Here is a 21,667-nt window from a genome sequence, read left to right as displayed (position 1 = left end):
GTGTTAATATTATCAAACTAATAATAATATTTTTCCGATCTAGCTAAACTGAAATCCTCTATCAATATAATATGATTCATCTAAAACGTTCTAATCGCATTGGGAAAACTGCAATCGAAACTATATTGTGGCATAATATTATAAAATGTCTTTTTATATTTCACTAAATATGATGTGCACGCGGATGATGATGATGATGATGATGATGATGATGACATTATTATACAGATTTGGGAATTTTGGCAACCCTAATGGAGCGTACAGTGACAAGACGACTATAATTTGTAATAACAATATTGTTTAAGACGAACATATTAGAATTTTATTGTTCTAACATATTCAGTATTTGATGAAATCGTCAAACAAAACAAATAATAATAATAATAATAAAGATCTCGAGGAAACTAAGTATTAGTAAGTTTTTCTAATAAGCTATACATCAAACAATCAACGTATGTAATGTACAAATTATAATAATATATAATTATGTATTCATGTAATTTATACATAGGGTACTTGGAAAGTTTTTAAAACATATTTTGTACGTATATACGTATAACTGCAGATTATGTAAAATATTCTCGAATATTTTAGATGCCCTGTTTATTACCTTACATACGTGATCATAAAAAAAAATGTAAATGATAAATAAACACAAAAATGTGATGAATTTAAGTCTAAAGTATGACGTGTGTTTGCTGGTTATAAGAACATTATATATAATAATATTATAGTCATAACTAATGATCTACGGCAGTTCGAAATTAGTGACAGCTTACACGATAATAATAATAATAATAATATGTTAATGACAAGCTAACGATGTTAAAAAAATAAAAATAAATAATAATTAGTAAAAGAACGAATAAAAATACGTTTACGAAAAACACAATGTAATAAAAATATGTCTAATGCGATTTTTGTTGCTGTATTATTATTGTTATTATTATTATTTTTTTTCTCTGGTAATAAATCGCACTAAAATGTTAAAGAAAAAATAAAATGCAAATAACTATTAGTGAATAAAATTAAAAATATGGAAAAAAATAAATTTCAATAACTGTCTAATTTTGTCTTAATGAAATTGAGTACATCATACGTCATGTCACCATAGCCCACAGTCGTCATGGTAACAACAGCCCACCAGAATGCGTCCGGGATGGACTTGAAGAAGGAATTCTCTGAGCCGGCTTCGGCGAAGTACACCGCGCTCGAGAATAGCACCACACCTGAAATTCATTAGGACTGTGACTTATAAAAAAAAATAAAAAATGATAATAATAATAAATAAATAAATAATAATAATAATAATAGCAATAATGACGACGATGAAAACGATAAAATAATAATAATAACCATATTATATAAAATAAAATAAATATAAACAAAAAATGAATAAATCGCGATTCCGATCGGCGGCGTGGACAACGACGACGATCTTATATGGAATTCCCCCATCACAATAACGAAACATTTTTCGTACACATATATTTATAAAATATTGTACATAATACATGACATATCATTTTATAATATTATATATATATATTACATGTAGAACCCCGTGATCACGATGATATGTTATATATATATATATATATATTTGTGAGTATTATATAAAGTTTACTCTATATTCGAGAGATATAGTGTTTTGAAACTTTTCTTGATCTTATTACTTATATCTTTCTCATCGCCCTTCTCTGGTTCAAAAAAATTGTTTTTCTCTCGTTTTCCCTCTAACTCTCTCTCTCTCTTAGGTTAGGGATTTCTCTCTATCAGCCTGTCTTTTACAGAATAGTAGTTCACCGTTATAGTTTTATCTGAGTGTTGTTGAGTACGTGCGTGTGTTTTCAGTAAGTCATGTATCGATGTTTATACAATATAGGTCCATGAAGATGCGTTATAAAGTCGTAATTATTGTCGGTCGTGACAGTACTGTATACATATTATTGGTATGCGTATATATCAGTCGTGATGGTATATGGTTGGCGGGTGTCGTATTCCTGGCTGCTCGCAATTATAAGTTACCTCATATCACCGTATCCGACTGTCGTCATGGTGACCACGGCCCACCAGAACGCGTCCGGGATGGACTTGAAAAACGACTGATCGGAACCCGCCTCGGCGAAGTACACGGTGCTCGAGAACAGCACCACTCCTGGAAAACAATACGCTCAGAGACAAATGGTCGGCGGCCCCCCTTTTTTCAACACCACAATAATAATAATAATAATAATAATAATAAAACAAAAAATAAATAAAGAAAAACCCCGAAACGAGATATAAGTACTATATTAGATACACGGTGATTGCGCCACGAGAGTCCAGCGACTTAAATCGCGCCGCGCCGCGACATCGACTTATCCACCCAGCACTGCAGCAGTGTTTGGCGCTTGCTTTATCCTCAGTTAGGTATTTTTTCGTTCTACATTCTTAATTTCTGTTTATTTCCATACCGAAATCAACTCGAGTAGTGTACTGAAGTGAGAGGGTGCACGGCCGGATTTCCCGAGAATCGAGATCAAATAATACTTAACGATACGACGCGACTTTCTCTCCTTGCAATCCCGGCTGCTTAAATTCAAGGACATTCCCTTTTCATCCCATTTCAGTGAAATAAATTGTTTTGTAAGAACTCGGAATTTAACGCCATTCCCTATGTTTATTCGACGAGTTCGGTGATTTCTATTCTGATCGTACTGTTCCGCTGCACAGTTTTTGATTTTTTGGAATAATAAATATTAATATTAATAATAAATGCGTACACGAAAAATATATTAATGCAATATACGCATAAACAAAAATGTAGTAAAGTATCGGGAACATAATATGTGTACAATCTAACTTTTTTTTGTCAAAATTGAATATCTTGCTTTTATTATGTGATTTGACATTCCAAACCACTAATTTTTAAAAAATTATACTTTTTTTAATATTTAAAATTATTCTATTTCAAAGCACAATAAATCTTCAACATTTCAACGTCGTCAATGTTAAGTATGTAATAACTTAAATGTATCTAAGTGGATACATTTGGAAATAAATTTTATAGCTTTTTTTATCAACTAATTTTACTTTATAATATTATCTTCATGCCAATTATTATTAAGGTCCATTAATTTTTTTATACCTAACAATTGTAAGTATTGTGTTTTACACGAATAGTAAAAAGAAAATTCAAACGGAGGAAAATATTTTCCATTTACCAATCGTTTCGTCTCCGACCATCACAGATAAATCTATATATAAAATAATACCTAAGTTACATAACTGGTGTAGATTTTCTAAGAATTGTGAATTTCAACTTAACACGATATTAAGTAAAGGTAACGTAAGCGCGAACATATAAATATTATAACATTTATTGTGTACTCGAAATCACATAGTGCGCAGCCCAGGGAGTTGTATCGCCGCCATACGAATGAATGTAGAGTATTATAATAAGCGAATACGTCGTTAAATACGATATAATATTGTATTATAATAACTTCACCAATCGATTTTGAAAATCACTACGTCGGGTGCGGTGTTTAGAAGGAAGTGTAGGAGTTTATTTTTATATTCGGAATTTTTTCCACCTACTTTGGTAGACTTAAATATATAACTTGTACCTATATATATATATATATATATATATATATATATGGCTACAGCTGCTGACGAAGAACCTGTGTGTGCAGAGAAAAGTAGGCCGTTTTTCTTCAATGAGGTTATTCACAAAAACCCCGGATGGATGACGTCATTCGATCGCTATAGTCGGAGGCGGCGCGCGCGGTATCCATGACGACGGGGCCGGTCCGGGCGCGTGCGGCACCGACCCACTATAAACATATATTTATAATATTATATAAATGGGTGAGCCCCGACCACCTGGCTAGAAAATGTTACGATAATACAGTTTGAATGAAAATATTTTAATGTTATCGCGGAAATTGATAAATATGACACACAGACTATATGCGTGTGTGTACGTTGCGCGGATCATTACGGACAGGAGAAATTGGAGGGTACTTATGTCGAATCCTCCGAAACACTACTAAAATGTTACATCGATTTAAACGAACTTTGGAGTGCTTGTACTACTTGAACGTGCTGAATTCAAATTTTTTCGCGGAGAATCGAACGACAGTGGTATCCAATATATCAATCCTAAATGGAATTTTTATTGGCATTTTAAGAAACAAATATGGTTCTAATAGTTTTGAGTGAAACGGATAGGATTTCTTATGGATTTTAAAAATATACATTAATTTATTTTATACAATTTAAATGTATAATATTATATGATAAAAATTAAAAATACACGCATGAAACGAATGGTCGGGAAGAGCGCCGATCACAATAACTCATTGAATAAAAACGCTATAAATCGATGACATTTAATGAGTAAGAAATATTTTCTGTAATTATTGACTTGTGGAAGAAAATAATAAAAATATGACTGATAAAATTTGATTAAAAACTTAATATTTTAAAAATAAATTATAACGAACCGCATTTAAATTTTTTAAATGTTAACATGTATAAGTTACATAAAATTACGTTATAATTATTATGTTAATGTGTAAGCAAACTATTATGTTCATACTGAAAATGTACGAATATATATTTCCAAACATTTTTTTTACGAAACTATACGAGAACTAGGTAATAAAAAATATAAATTACAATTAACGTTCTTCTGGTTTTTTTTAAATTTATTATATTGCAGGATTTGTAAATAGTTAGGGTTAAAACTAGTCTTTAAAAAGCACACAAGGAACAAAATTATCAGCTGTTTATAATTTTAAGTAGTATGTACAGGTCAAAGCTATAGATCTTTAATTAATCGAAAGGATTCTCCAAATAAATTTAGTTAGAAACAATAGAAAAATCCGAAAATATTACAAAAAAATGATAACAAATAATTATTGTACTGTGGTAAATGATTACGATAGCATGAATATTTTTAAAAATCTATCAAGAGGACGTTATATCCTAAGTGAAATGTATACAATTCTAAGAAAATGCGCTGTTAAATCGGCTCAATAAAAAATCACTAAATCCAAATTTGACGTCTTGAAATCGAAAACTACAATTTAAGTTCACAATATAACATCATCGTAATATTAATAGAAAAAAATAATTATCCGATTCAAATATGGTTTTGATGACGATCGTTTTTGTGAGCACTTCACGTTCTATCTAAATTGTGCCTATGGACAAATGACTCATCACCAATCACGCATTATGACCAAATATGATATATTACAGTGCAATAATCACACACACATTTTCGCCACAAGTGCGGCATAGAAGATCGGATATGGCGATAATAATAAACGGCTGTGAGTTCCGCTCCACCGATTCCGATCAGCAGAATTGATCGGCCGTCCGTGTGGTAAATCGTGTACAAAGTTTTGTCTTTGGTCGGTCCAACGGAAAACGCGAGCGTGAGGGTCTGTCAAAATGGTTTTCCGTCGATTTGTCACGATAAATCCCATCACAATCATATAACAATTGTTGTATAATTAATAATTTATCATATAAATATACTATATTCATATCTAATATATAAAACAATAAATATGTCCGTCTCAAAATCATTTTGAAACAGTAAGTACTGATTGCATTATTTAATTTATTATTGCTACATAACCTAATCTAACTAATTAGGTAAATTATATAAGAATAAAAAAATTATTAATTATGATAACATAATTTTATTATGCGGTTGAAATTTTAAATTATATGCAAATTTTTTTTTCAAAAATATCTAATCGAGAAATTACTGTTTTGCATTAAAAAAAAAACAACTTGTGTGTAAATATATAATTATACACATAATTTATTATATATATTGATCTATATTATATTTAATTTTTGAGAACCTTATTACACAGCAACATCATCATCGTTGCGCGATGACGATGACTATGTATGAGTGTGTGTTTGAGTTAAGTGTATATGATCGTCTATGTGTATTTGCGTGAGTTTATTTTTATCGTTGCACGCAGAAAAAGTTAAAATCAATAGCAGCGGACTCAGAATGTAGCGGGCGCGGTGGACGACGACCACAATATACAGTCGCGCGCGATATGTTGAAGCTTTTGTGCGACGATCTAATTGGTTGGTTTGTTTCTGATGGACTAACGGATATCGTATGAATTTTAATTTGATTTTTGTGAGTCAAACGCTTTTATTCACTCTAAATTGGATACCAGCGTTTAACGCCCCCGGTTTAAAAAACAACGTGACCGACTAGCCTTTTAACTTAAGATTATGAGGACCAAGGCAGTCACGTCACAACATGAACTTTGTGTATGCATAAAAAAAATCATTTTAAGGCGTGTTTGTATGTAATAACAACTAAATGATAAAAATCTAAGACATTTTGGTTTTCGTTATCATGCGGTGACTGTACAGGGCCATGAAAATTAATTTGGGAAGATTGACCTTGTGTTTTTTCTTGGTCGATTTTCCAAACGAATAATACAAACGTCCTTACGAATGAAAATCATCGGAGAACTAAATTGCTACAAGTACAGAAGTTGATAATAAAAAGTAGTTATCAATCAAATGTCTTAATCTATACTGACTTTAAGTATAATCAATCTCCCATAAAACAGGTTTACCGTGATCGGAAGACAAAAAAAAAAATCTACAACGAACTACAGAAATATGAAGTCTACTAAAATAAGGTCTACATAGAAATTTGATCATCTAGGTTAGAACGTCAAAGATTATGTGTTTCTAGATCTATACATTATTTTAATACTATTTATTTTAAAAATCTAATTAATTTATTCATCACCGCTGCAATGAAAAAAAATATTCCAAATGAAATGGTGGAGATAAAGTCCTCATTAGCTTTCACCTCGAGAACAGCGTTTACTAAACGGACAAAGATATTATTACATTATATTATATAAAAGTATAGACTTTAAATACTGTGATAGTGTATTTTGCCTTATATTTACGAATATAAAAGAACCACATAGGTATATATTACGTCGTACTATGTGAGAATGTACAGAGAAAAATGACAAAAAAAAATAGACACACATCAGAAAAACCACTATTATTATATTATGTGCTTAGAAATCTTGGATATCGTATAAAATATAATATAATAATATCGTGATGAGACAACCATATAGTTTTCATGCGTTGGCCATCGTGAAAAATATCATGGTGAGTAGGAAATCACCCTACGCGCATATTTATTATTATATAATTGTATACTAAACAAATATCTAGATAGTGTCATGCAATGACATGTTTACAAAGTTTGGGATGGTAATATTTTACATTTTTTATGATTATTATTGGTATCGGTATTAGTTCTTAAAATCAGTATTTTTTAAAATATTCAAAAATATTATTATACTTAATTTACGATAAAATAATCATTTATACCTTGCATAATATTTGTTGGAATATAACAGCGTAATTTGCTTATATATACCTACTTAATAGATATATTATATTATATAATATGATACATACAGTGTTTGGTAAGTACTTAGTATATAGTAAAATTAGTTACTCGTGTAGCCACTTAGTCACCTAACATCATACGATTATAATTTAATTAAACTTTTTATAATTTTAAAAAACTAACTCGTTTCAAACTATAAATTACATGTTTATATAATATGATACAGTAATTTAATTACACAAATTTTCCGAAGAATGTAATGTAATATTTATTGATTTAAAGCTCTAAATTCTTACTTCCTTTAAATATAGTTGACATTTTAAGTAAAATGTAATATCTTAAAGATTCTAAAAATTGTTATTGGAGTATCGAATGTACAAAATTTAAAATTTAATATTACATATTTTATTAATCAATTTGAATCATTGCAGAAATCATTTTAAAAATGACAATACTATTGTACGATGATTCTAGACATGATTACACGAATTTAGCTAAAAAATAATATTATACATAAATATAATATTATATAAAACCGTACAAAAAAGTTACTTTATAAGTTATATTAAAATGCTAAAATGCTATTTATTGCTATTTATATATGCTTATTTTAAGTAACTTATAAGATGATGATTTGATTATTTTTTTTTATTTTGTAACGACTATTGAAATATTAAAACCAACACTGTAAGTACCTATTTAATAATCTAAATAAATCAAAATATCACTAAAAATAAGATTAAATTTAGGAATATATGCGCTATTTTTGTTTTATTAATTGTTATTTGACAGAAAAGTATGATTATTTAGCATACTATCTGTTTAGAATCAAACAAATTGGACTTTCTGTTTTGTATATACTACTAATCGTTAGACTAGCAATCAAAAAATCGAGGAAACGACTGAAACATTTTGAACATAGACAAACGGATGATTTACCCCTCTTCCTCACCACTCAGAAACGTATGCTAACTCGATTGTGCTCTAGTCATGATTTATTTTCGTGGTGTACCTATTTTTAATTACATGACGATTGTATTAAAAAACGTCAAACACAATTTCTATTCATTTGACGCATACGCCCACATAATTCAGTGTCGTCTAATCCACCACACAATTTGGTGGTCGGTCTAATGGAAATCGGAGAGACGCAAAAAATTGAATATCACGGGTTCGAATAGTAAGCACGGGTTCGTAAAACGGCGCTGACATCGGTACACAATACGGCACACAATAAAATATAACGAGCAGCGCTACCAAATAATGTAGGGGATAATAATTTCGAATCTCAATTCGCGTTGGAATAAATAATAACGAGTAATGATCTAACAAGAATTCTAGCGAATTCTCTCAATATACTATTGTATCTTTTGCTCTATCTACAGTGATTGAGGTAGGGAGAAGGGACTTGCAAAGAATTTACTGGTAGAGATTATATGCATATAAAACGGATGGACTTATGTTTACATTTTTTTAAACGCTATATCGACAAACCGTATTGAGAAAAGTAATGATCAATCGTTATAATATGCGGTACTAATAAAAAGCGCGATTTACCGGAAAATTGTGATTTTATGAAAAATGTGGATTTATAAAATATTATACTTGTCATGTGGATGGTTGTTATAGAATTAGAGTGGTTAATAATGACCATATAAAAATGTATACACAGAAGTCAAAAATAATGTAAATCACAGTAGACATTTTGTGGATTCGAATACTCGGAAAATTACATGCAAACAACACTGGATATCAGAAAAACTGCGAGATATTTCTTTGTTTCGAGAAAGATAGGTACTAATGTACTATAGTGCAATTGCAGAAAAATTGGTGTCATTTGAAAAGTATTATATATAATTTCTCAAAATAGAAATATTCGATAAGACGAGCAAGTTCAATGGTAAATTACGCCGCAAGATTTGACCAATAAACATTATAATATAACAACAATATATTAAATACTGGACCGTGTCTCAAATAAATTACAAAACAATAATATGTATAACAAAACGTTCGTATTTCGAATATTCGGATAAATTAAAAGTACCTATTATATTATTATTATACTGTGCAGGGTAGTGGTGTCATCGCTCATTAACAAAACGATCGGGTACAAGAGAGAGAAAGAAAATAACGTCATGTGAAAAATTCATCGCTCTTGTCAGACTAATGGTGAGGCGCTTGATTGTCAGTGGGTGAGAGTTGCCCGGGGTCGGAAAATCTAATCGAAACCGGACTCGGTAACTGACGGAGAGTTCAGCGGTGGTTGCGATACAGTGTGTGTGTATTTATAGGTTAATACGAAATAACGGAGAGGAGGACTCACACAAACACAGATCGAGTGAGTGAGAGAAAACAAAAAAAGGTTTAACCAGGTAGACGGAGTGTGTGCGGCCCGGCGAGAGGTGGTCTCTCTCTCTCTCTCTATATATATATATATATAAGCACAGTCTCTCTACAACCACAGAGGGAGTTCGGGTCGACGTCAATCGATAAAATGACACGTCGGAATGTTACGATTATTTTCGTTTTGCCCCGTCGTCGACGTTATATATATATATACGTAAACAAACACTTTAACCGCTGCCACCGCCAAACGAATTTGTTTGCGCGCGACTACTCTAATTTTCAGTATTATAAATAGCGTTTCTCGATCAAAGATTTTTGTCTGCAACCAACACAACAATATGGGAGCGGGGAAAGATAGACGCGTAAATCGAATACTCTGCGGCGAACCTATCTCTCCGATATAAACTACTATAATGACCTGTATATTGTATACGATTTGTTGTCAACTATAAGAGACAATCAACGATAGGATTAGATCTAATCCATCACCATGGAGGACCAGTGGTACGCGATGACTTCCGTACGTCATGTTATTATATCATATAATTATCGTTCCCGTTGGTTCCGTGAAATATTTCAGAACGCAATACTTCAAGTTTTCCTTCGTCTCTGCTTTGAATCACGCGGTACACCAGCCTGGTTTATTTCTACCAGGACCAGAGTATTTATTATAAAAACGTGGTTTTATATACGCCGCGGTACGACGGAATTGAACGCAAAGGTCCCCAAAGTCAACCACGCGGGGTATTAGTACACGATAACAAAAGCAACAATAAGATGCGTGGTACAGGCGGACGCGGACGCGGTTCGTCGTCGAAAAATCTTACCGATAAACAAGAAAAATATGAGCAGTCCCAGTTCTCGCATAGAGGCTTTTAGGGTGCGCCCAAGAATTTGCAATCCCTTGGAATGTCGGGACAGTTTGAATATCCTGAAAACCCTCACGAGCCGGATGACCCTGAGTATAGCCAACGACATGGCCTGGTTGGTGCTCTTGTCTTGCGGATTCTGCGGCGCTTTGGGCAGGTTCATCGTGGGGTCCTCCTCCTCAGCAATCACTGTGGCCAACGTGATGAAGTACGGTATTATAGCGATTATGTCAATCGTATTCATCACGTCTTTGAAGAAGTGCAACTTATTAGGGCAGGCGAGAAAGCGGACGGACAGCTCGAACGTGAACCACACGATACATATGGTCTCAATCAAAAAGAACGGATCGGTGATGTCAGGCACCTCGTCCTCCTCAATCTTCGTACCGTTGGTCGTCGTGTTGAACACTTTGTAGTGTTTAAACTCTGGCAAAGTTTCCAGACAGAATATCACGATGGACAGCAATATGACGAACACGGATATTATGGCCACCACCCGAGCGGCTTGGGAGCTCTCCGGGTACTCGAACAGTAGCCACACCTTCCGTTGGAACTCGGGTTTTGGCAGTGGTTTCTCTTCTTCTTTTATAAAACCCTCTTCTTCCCTGAAAATGAAAACAGGTAAAGCAAAAACCGGCAGTATACATCACATAGTATTAAAATGTAATATAATAATAATAATAACTAATTATAATTAACCCAATCATACATTTTTTCACAATTTAATTTTATGGACCAATAAACAAAAAAAGTGCGAAATTGTTAAATTATATGAAAATAAACTTACTGGGTCCGCTTTAAAATGTTAATTAGAGATGTTTTATATGTTTTCAAAGTATAAAATAAAGAAAAAATAAATAAATGTTATCGAAACGCATAAAATAAAATTATTCATTACTAAATAGTAATATTAATCAAAAACCATATAATTTTGTTTTGAAAAAATGAACTAAAAGATTTTTTTTATGTTGTAAGAATTTTTAATAATATAAATAATGTTCACGTGATATATTATTATCTTATAAAAATATAGCAATGAAGTATTACATGTATTTCAATAGGAACAATTAAATTGTATTGATTCATACACATCAAAAAGTTCAAAAGGTATAATGTTTGATATATATGACGTAAACGTAATTATTTTTTACCGAAAGCATTTTTTTTTTTTTCGTAAAAATGTAAAAACTTTATTACATTAATAATAAATATTTATGAACAATTGAAAAATCAATACATTGTTATTCCGTCCAGAAATTGAATAAAAAAATGTCCCATTATATTACATAATTGCAGTTGTTATTATTGATTTATGGCAAAAATGAAGTAAAAATATCTTAGATACGTATTCGAATGAAAAAAATGAACACGTCAATGCGCATATATCTAGGAAGTCATACAGCAACTGTTTCAATTCCATTTCAAATAAGATTTTTCATTGGCAAACAGATGACTTGTGTTTATAATATATATATATATATATATATATGATATTATATGCGGTGCTTTGCTTAAAGTACTTTATTATATAGCTTCAAAACAGGGCATTGCGTCAAATAGTATTGGCTTAATGCATGTTTCATGAGTAAACTTAAATAATTTATGGCTATTTATATTCGAGAATAATAACGCGCTATACGATATATTTTGATCCGAGTATTATACTTATGACCTCCAATTATATACGGTAGGTCGAAATATTTATAATACAACAGCATATATTATTTTAAAAATACTACAGTAATACTAGGTAAAGTAAGCAAAAAGTATATGAAATATTGCAAACGAATATAAAATATTTTTGTTTTTATTTCTTTATAAGAAATTAAAAAAATTTAAAAAAATTAAAATATTAAAAACTTAATAAATCTGTGCGGACATTGGTAATATTGTTTAAACATAATATATTATATAATAATATAAACTGGTCCTTTGAGACACGAGACGTCAAATGACATTATTTTTCTTTTATTTAAAATATTAATTATTTTTGCCTAAATTTGCGTGAGTGCTGGCCAATAGAATGTACTCGATTTGGCTATCAGATTTGCCAATAAACGACTACAATGTCGTGTCGAAATCAATATATTTTGTTCTCAAACGATCGTTGCACACATGTCTCAAAGCTTAAAAGCGTATTCTGCGTACGATACGTCACTGTCGAACGTCAACAAAAAATAATACGCTTTATTTAAACACGTCTTCTAAGTCACTAAGATTATTTTTCCGGACACATTGATACAAAATTGGTATGAGGAGGTGACAGAAACAACAAACAAACGTGCGTATAATATTGAAAACATTATCGATAGTCAATCACTTTCTCCACGACGTATCTAAAAAAAAAACAAATGTACTCGTACAAGAATTGTGTATAACTGCTCGTTAAGATATTGACGTGTGAAAGAAAATATTGAAAAAGTCGCATTCTAAAAATTAATTATAAAATCAGAGAGGATGTGAACGAATAAAAAATAACGTTGAAAATGGTTGTTTTTAACGAAGTACTTTTAAATTAAAGTAATTATCAACAACATAATATGAATGCAAAGCGAATGTTAAATTATTGAAGAATAATTTTACATTATCGTTATCATTTTTCGATCATAAGCTTTCGACTTCGATCTATATTATAATAATTAAAAGAATACGTTGTGATTGGTTTGGTAAGAGACGGATACAGAAAAAGCTATCACTATTATTAAGCTACACTACTAGGCTAGTTAGTCATTATAAAACAATACTTGTGCATCATATTATTTATTACGCAGTATTACATTTAATTTTGGCGGCGGCAACACGAGTACCTACTACAGGATGCTGTAATAATAATATTATTGTTGTACCGTTCACCTCGAACATAAACGGACCGTGTAGCTGTTTTGCCTATCTATTTCGCCGGCGAACAACTAAATATTTAAATATCGGTATATTACAATAATATTGGCATCTGCAATGGATGAGTGTGATTTTGAATTCCGTTGTGTATTGCTATTAAATCAAACAATTTTTTGGATAAAAATTTTCTGGGACTCAACGATGTTTACCGAAAGTATATGAATAGTAACTCACAAATATAATATTCAAATGACGACAACGATGACACGAATGTATTTTGAGGCAGTGCGCGTCTATTTTTAGAGAAAGGAATATATATATTGTAACGACGGCGAATTTCAGGTCGTATTGATCGTCCCGCGTCCGACCACCGGCTGGCTAGATATATAGGCTCATCCTCTGCTGTGTGCGCTGCACCCACGTAAGCCATTTACATTGTTGCCGTTTTAACTCGTTTGCAGCCCAAGGCGAAATCCCGACCGGTGGCGTCCCTTCACCAATCACCGCTATAAACCTTTTCCGCCACCAACCCTTGGAGGCTATTACTATGTACATATTATTTACACGAGTACTATTACTGCTTATAATACTACAATATATTATAATACAACTTGATACAAATATACTTATACATCGGTATAATCGGATGATTCTCAAAAGAATTCATTTTTTTTAATTTTAATTCTGTTTTTTATATAGTAAACCAAGTGTATATCGATTGACAACAATGGAAGTACTTGACCAACAATAATAACGGGTAGTAATAAAAACGCCGCACTTTTTATCAGTGTCTTGAGTTATCACTCCAGTTGGCGACCTAAGACTTTGGAAAATGACTACTATACGGAAGTCGTTATACTGGAACGAAATACGGAAGTATTTGAGCACGTATGCCAAGGAGTGCAATTTTTCATATTTTACCCCCCCCCCCCTCCATTATATGATATGAGGTGCTAAATGTCTTCTTCGATTAACAATTGATGTTCTTTGTCACCCATGACACAGATTAATATTATTAAACATAAAAAACACCAATGTATTACACGTATACGTACAACACGAATTTTAAAATGAAAAAATTTACCAATCTGACTACCAGTTACTGCAGTTAATATACCTATTTTGATATTTTTAGTTAATTAAACAACAATTTAAAAATGTCTCATTTATTTTCAGCCGCCATAGTTTATCACTGTCCTTTATGGAAACTTTTTAATGTAGAGAATTATTTTTACATCTAACACTAGATCTATGTGTATTGAATATACGAGGCGTACGTATAAAACTGATTGAACATCAATCAAAAATGTTTTTTGTATAGATAAAAATATTTTAAATCGATTAAAACTTGCATATACGAAGTATATTCCGTTATAAAACAGCAGTGGGTGTTAAAAATATGTAAAAAAAATAATAATAATGACTTTCAAATTTCAATAGATACCTACACCACTACAATTGGTTTGGGGTGTTTAATATATGATGTTACTATGCACATTATATGACCACAAAATTTTTTTAGTATTATGTATAAAAAATTGCTATTTCTTAGTTTGTAATGTTTGTATATAATTTAATATTAATAAACTGTTATATACCATCTTGTGTTTTCTATTCCTAAAACGGGTTTAGTTCTTTTTTTGAAATTAGAATCGTGCATTTGACACAAAGTGATAATTTATAGTTCCGATAATAGCAGCACAACAATACGTATGCGATACGTTTATATAAATATATATATAGTATATTAATGTATAATAGCAATGCGCGTATTTAGTTGGTAAAATGAAGTAAGTCGTCAGTATACGAGTAATTGATGTCACGTATGAGGTCCGGAACGGAAACGTGTTCGGAAAATATATACATGGGTAGTACGTGGGGGAGAAATATTCTTAGGACGATGCGCTGGTGGAGGAAAAGCGAGAGACTCAATCCTAGTTAAGTCTTCGAATTACAATCTTACGTGACCCATTTGCCACAACAGTAGTAACGGCAGAACCTATGTCTTACTCACTCGTCTGTTCCAATGTACTATTCCACCTTACCACTACCCTCCCATGAACCATTCGTTGAGTTTTAGGCAAACAGAGCATATTAGGCGTGGTAGGGTAAGAAAATACACGCATGCGCGACGACGAACACATATCTACATTCCTTACCACCAGCACTATCACCTAGCCCGCGAAAACCCTCGAGGGTAATTGTTTCAAGCGACAGCGTCATCTCCACGATGCACGCACTTTAGTTAAGTATAATATACATATTAATGTATTATATGCATATATATAGGCATACATGACGTGCGTATGGCTGGTAGAAATTTATTGTGATGAGGAAGTTTTGCGAATGGTGGAGTGCGTGTGAGTATATAGCAGGGGTGGCCAACATGACTATGTACGCGAGCCACATGTATTAATAAAATTATATCAAGAGCCAAATTATCATCACAAATAAAGCGGATCTCGAAATAGAACTCTTGGAGTTATTAGAAGATGAAGGTCTTAAGCAGTTTATAAACAATTGTCCCTCTATATTGGAATTTTGGAAGCATATTTCTATATTAAAATATCCAAATATTAAAAACTGTGCGGTAAAATTGATATCAATTTTTGGAACGACGTATTCATGTGAATCACTTTATTCAACAATGAAAATAATTAAGTCAAAATATCGTTCAAATTTGACTGATGATCATCTTACAGAATTACTAAGAACTGCTTTTACATCAATTCAACCAGATCTTAAGAAGCTTACTAAAAAAGTAGACACGAAAAAAATACTACGCAAACAAAATTAGCTTAATGTTTAATTTTTTAATTTATTATTCATATTAATTAATTTTTGTTTTTGTTTGATTTAATCTATATTCTATCCACTATAATACTAAAGCCTTAAATAAATACAATAAAAACATTTTTTTATAAATGTATACAAAAAAAATTAAAATATTTTGGTTTTTGTAAATAAGACCGCGAGCCGCATACGACTGTGACGAGAGCCGCATGCGGCTCGCGAGCCGTGATTTGGCCACCCCTGGTATATAGGGTGATTCCGGTATAGATATATTACTTAATAGAAGTAAGATTTAATTTTTGGACCGATCTGAGTTCGTATGTACTTAGACAAAGAAAACATCTAAATCAAATTTTGTTTGAAAATATTCGTTATTAAAAAAAAAAGAAAATTCTAAGCCGACATAGTATATTTTATATAAAAAAAAATAAAATAATTGTTAAACTTTATTTTGAAAAATGTATGATCAACTCCGATACCTTAACACAATACTATCTGATAATCGATATGACAATCTTGGAACTTAGAAGTCTTACCTAAATTTATTGGTGGCCAGTTCGCCGAGTTCGTAGAACTTGATCTCTTCGGAGAACACGTCCAACGGCACCGTAGTCGGCCTCCTCAGTCGACCACCGCTCTGGTAATAATAGAGAATGGCGTCGAACGTTGGCCGGTTCCTGTCGAAGAAGTACTCGTTGCGCAACGGGTCGAAGTACCGCATCCGCCGACACGGGTCGCCCAGCAGCGTGTCCGGGAACTGGTTCAATGTCCGCAGCTGCGTCTCGAACCTCATACCGCTCACCTGAAACGTATCCGATAAATAAATATATTAATTGCAAAGTTTAGGATAAATGTATGTATAATTAAATATATTATGTATGTACCTATATTGAATATATTATATAATAAAAACTACTCAATAATAACAATTATATTATCAATAGTAGTTTAGCCCGTTTATACAGGATTGATAATGCCAGTCAAGTAAAATGTGATAATAATATAAATGTGAATTTATAACTATCTGACTTTTTTTTTCATCAAATTTAACAACATTTATTGTTGTGATTCTAATAGAAATAATAGGAATATAAAAACAGAAAAAATTATTCATTTATTACTAGATTAAAGAAACATTTTTCTTCCTAAAGAGTGGTAACTAAAGGAAACAAAAAATTATGGGTTGTTAGCATAACATTATTAAACAATATATATATATACATCGTTATTGTAGTAAAAGAAGAAGTTTGATGATTTTATTATTGAACCAAAATAGCTAGGGGTTTCCTCAAAACTTTCGTATTATTATACTTTTAACCTCACAAAAAAGAAAAAAAACATTGCAAAAGGTAACAAAAACTTCTGTTGTATCACTCCACGTACGATCTGAAAATGGTGATAGTTTACGTAAAAAAAAAATGATTTTGTCATAAATCAAACTTTTATAATATATTATCTTTATTAGTATTTCATGAGTTAATTTTTTTTTTTATGTACCTAACTACTATAACTACCAAAAAAGTGTAATGTTGCGCAAAATTAATTTTACGGATAGACATGGATCAGTGCATAGATGAAATAGCCTTTAAAAGGTTATAACTTGTAACGATTATAAAACTATTAATTTGTATTACCTAGTGATATAATATAAATTATAGAGATATGTTTAGTCAATCCAAATTTTTCATGGCCTTTTTTTTGTCATCGGTACGAAATCTTTTACAATATTATATACATTTCACTTTATAAATAATTTGTAACCTAAGTAATCTATTACTCGAGGAAAAACATTGAATATTTTTCAACGTATACAAACATGATTGAAGCGGAAAAAATAGAGATCGTAGAACTTGCGTGCACTAGAAATATAAATGCATATTATTTTTTTGCGAAAAAACTACTGTGAATGGGACTACTGTACATTTATTTACATAGGGCAACTATAAAAAGTTATTAAATTATCAAATTATTTTTTGGTTACTAGATTTATTATCTTGTAAACTATAAATTAATTACATAACTTTAAAAATTAAACACTATAATGAATATCAAAAGGTTTATTAATATTATGGGCATATTCTATTATTTTAAAATCTTATATAGTGATAAGTATGATTCAAAACTTTATAGAATTTTATATTTATTCTTGTGGTTATTACATAAATTTAGGGTCAATGTTTCACTTCAGAATCAGTATAAGTAATATATTTTATAGAAAAACGTGTATCTATTGAATTTTTATGTTAAAACATATCTCATGTAAATAGCAAGGAATTATATAAACATTTTATTAAAATTTAAATTTAAAATAAACTTCCTGCTATATTCTTCGGTGTGAACATCTACAAATATGAAAATAATAAAACAATATAATAAGTACATAACTGCAGAATGTACATTCATATACATTTGAAAACTTTAAAAAATTGGAGGCCCTATCCTATCACTATTATTTATAATTTAATATCCTAAAATATATACTTAAATTAAGAAGACTGAAGCGTATGATTAACTAATATTGTGGTATTAAATAAAATATTATAATATCGTATGTAAAAGAATAAAGTAGGAACGTTAATATTGGTTTTAAAAAATAAATTATTTAGTTGTATCTCTTCACGTAAGAACTTTACTGTGCAAACATATTATGCTAGGTACCTAGTAGTGGTGGTAAAACTGCTATAGTAGGTAGATTTAGGTATAGTGCTTTAAACGTGAAATAAAAGTATTTTATTATCACGCACCAAAATAAACGCACAACCATTTGATTAATTTCGAAAACGACTACCATTTCGCTGGCGAATATCGTAAAATCGAAGAAACACACATTTATCAAGATAATATATTATATTAGCGTTTATTTCGGGTCAAGTTTGATAACCACTAACTACGTGGAACATTATTTGCACATTATATACGTTCTGTAATCCTATACATATATGATAATTTATTATTATAGTATCGTAACGTAAACCAATCAAACTTTGTATACTTTACGTGCGTGCTTCGTTATTGTCGGGGAACAATAATATATTATGTTAGAGATAATAATCATCGATAAAAACTAGAGCATAGTGATATAACAACTAAATTATTACCATTAATATTACTATTGGTTTTGTTTTGTCTAAGATTATTTCGCGCATGTTATTACAGGTCGATATCGAATATGTGTGGTGTTCAAGTAATAACAAAGTAATATACATACTGATTTTGATTTTAAAATCGAAAACTAGGCAATACATAGTTTATAGTATTCCCTTACTATTGGTTTTTAGGTTTGCAGTTATACATGCGATTAAGCATAGATGTGACTATGTATTAAAATTGTATTGCATGTATAGTATAGTTATGGTTATGATTTACTTCAGCTACAATTATCGCACAAATATATGATAAATAAAACGAAAACATTTCACGCTCATAAAAAAGACGTTTTTATTTTTATCATATCATTATAGAGAATATATTTATCACTATACGTTCCAAGAAACTTATGAGTAATAGCAAAACGGAAAATTACACTCCAGGGACACATTTTAATAGTACTGTGGAGGGAAACTTACCTTGCAAGATCTTGTTTGCATATATAATTGAAAATAAATTAAACTTCTTATATTAAATCCTAAACTTCTAAAAAGATTGAGGATGATAATTATTCTTTGTAGCTGTTTTTCTTCTTTTACTTTATTATTAAGCTTATTATGGGTTCAGGGAAAATATACCACATTATTATATTATTATTATAAATACATTACGATGATCATAAATAAAAATATAAACGGTTGTCGCATTTATATATATATATAATATATATATATTATATATTTATGCATTTGTTAATTACAATTTTAGTATTTTAAATATATTTCATGGTTGTAAACCAATGTATTACGCCGGATATCATTTTAAGAGATTGCTTTAATGATAAAATGAGAAAAATTATAGAGAAAAGTTAAATATTTGTTTACTAACAATGCATATTGAGATATTTTATAATATAAATATAATTGATAAGTTGTTAAAATATAATATATATTATGTATATATAGACTTTAGTTACGCAATCATAGTTTTTAAAAACTTTTGAATTATTAATCTTATTATTACAAAAAAAAATTTTCTAGATTAGTTGAATTATTTGTCATTTAGATAATTATAATTATATCCAAAATGCCTACCATTTATATTTTAAGTACTCAGGTCGATCATACTTTTTTATTGACATAAAAATATGACAAAGACTGCTACTACAACAACAAAAACATGTATATAAAAAATGTATAAATTATTTTATAATCTGCATAATAACCTTCCTGTACTTCTAATTATTTAGCTAACGAACCTATTACAAGACTGTTATCACTTGCCAATGTCGATGCTTCCCAATATTTAAACCATTTTTTTTCATCATTATTTTTCTTTTGTACATATAGTATACATATTAGCATTATATTTAAAAAAAAGATGGAATAATCAGGGGATCTTACATTTTACACGTAATGTATATGTTGTCTGTAAAATTAATACTATTTTTTTGTTATCACTATAAGATATTGTATATATATGTTTACTTTTATCAAATGGCTAAGCCCGTAAAATAAACTAATACAATAAAATATATCTATCTATAATTTAAAAATAATAACTAATATATTAACGTATACATAATATTTAAAATTATAATGTATAGTATCACCTATAATAAACAATTATTTATATTTTGTTTATTCTATTACTCATGTCAGTGTTGTATTGTATTGATAGTTAATAAAATCATAACTGCCGATATTTTAATAGCTAATAATAGAATAAAATGATTAATGATTATACAATAAGATAATATAATAATGTAATATTATTCTAATAATTTAATATTAAAAATAGTTGAGTTGAATTTTTGCTTCGATTTTGTGTTTATTGTTTAAGAAATTAAATTTAATGAAATAATAAATATACAGTTTAATTGTTATAAAATCGAAAATTAATTTTACACAAAACATTAAATAAATTATACATAGTATAATAATCTAATATAGTATAATCATCAATTTGAATCAGTGTTATTAAATACATACATATATATCCATAAGCGTAACTAGACCTTGAGGTTAAGGAGTTCTCCAGCCCTAACACGTTAAAAATAAGTAAAAAAATGGGAGGGGGCTCCGTCACCCCCACTTTTATGTAAAATAAATTGTTAAAAATATAATATTATTTTATTATTATAGTGTGTGTAACATATTTTTGTTGTAGGTATAAAACAAATAATAAAAAAGTAGTATCGTGGTAATTAAATGGTAATAAATTAAATTATTAAAATATTATTAAGTATTATTTTAGATACAAATTCATCTTTATTTATCTTAAAATATAAGTAAATTATAAAAGATAACAT

At 30.1% G+C, this 21,667-nt stretch overlaps 1 protein-coding gene across 14 annotated transcripts in view; it reads right to left on the bottom strand.

Moving 5' to 3' along the window:
- Nucleotides 1–21,667, bottom strand: part of LOC132917870 (potassium voltage-gated channel protein Shaker) — a 179,376-nt gene that overhangs the window by 12,369 nt on the left and 145,340 nt on the right. For 4 of the 14 annotated variants that reach the window (XM_060978833.1, XM_060978837.1, XM_060978836.1 and 1 more), the window contains 3 exons: nucleotides 16,806–17,071; nucleotides 10,597–11,243; nucleotides 2,029–2,158 (listed from right to left, as the gene is read on the bottom strand). In XM_060978833.1, coding sequence (XP_060834816.1) covers nucleotides 2,029–2,158; nucleotides 10,597–11,243; nucleotides 16,806–17,071 — 1,043 coding nt within the window. Of the gene's footprint in view, nucleotides 1–1,061; nucleotides 1,230–2,028; nucleotides 2,159–10,596; nucleotides 11,244–16,805; nucleotides 17,072–21,667 lie in introns of all 14 variants that reach the window. The other 10 variants (XM_060978844.1, XM_060978832.1, XM_060978835.1 and 7 more) reach the window with 7 other exon arrangements.

The sequence above is a fragment of the Rhopalosiphum padi genome, chromosome 1, assembly GCF_020882245.1.
Source record: "Rhopalosiphum padi isolate XX-2018 chromosome 1, ASM2088224v1, whole genome shotgun sequence".
In the NCBI taxonomy this organism is placed as follows: domain Eukaryota; kingdom Metazoa; phylum Arthropoda; class Insecta; order Hemiptera; family Aphididae; genus Rhopalosiphum; species Rhopalosiphum padi.
Note: the sequence above shows the minus strand (reverse complement) of the source record. Positions and strands in the feature narration are given on the sequence as shown.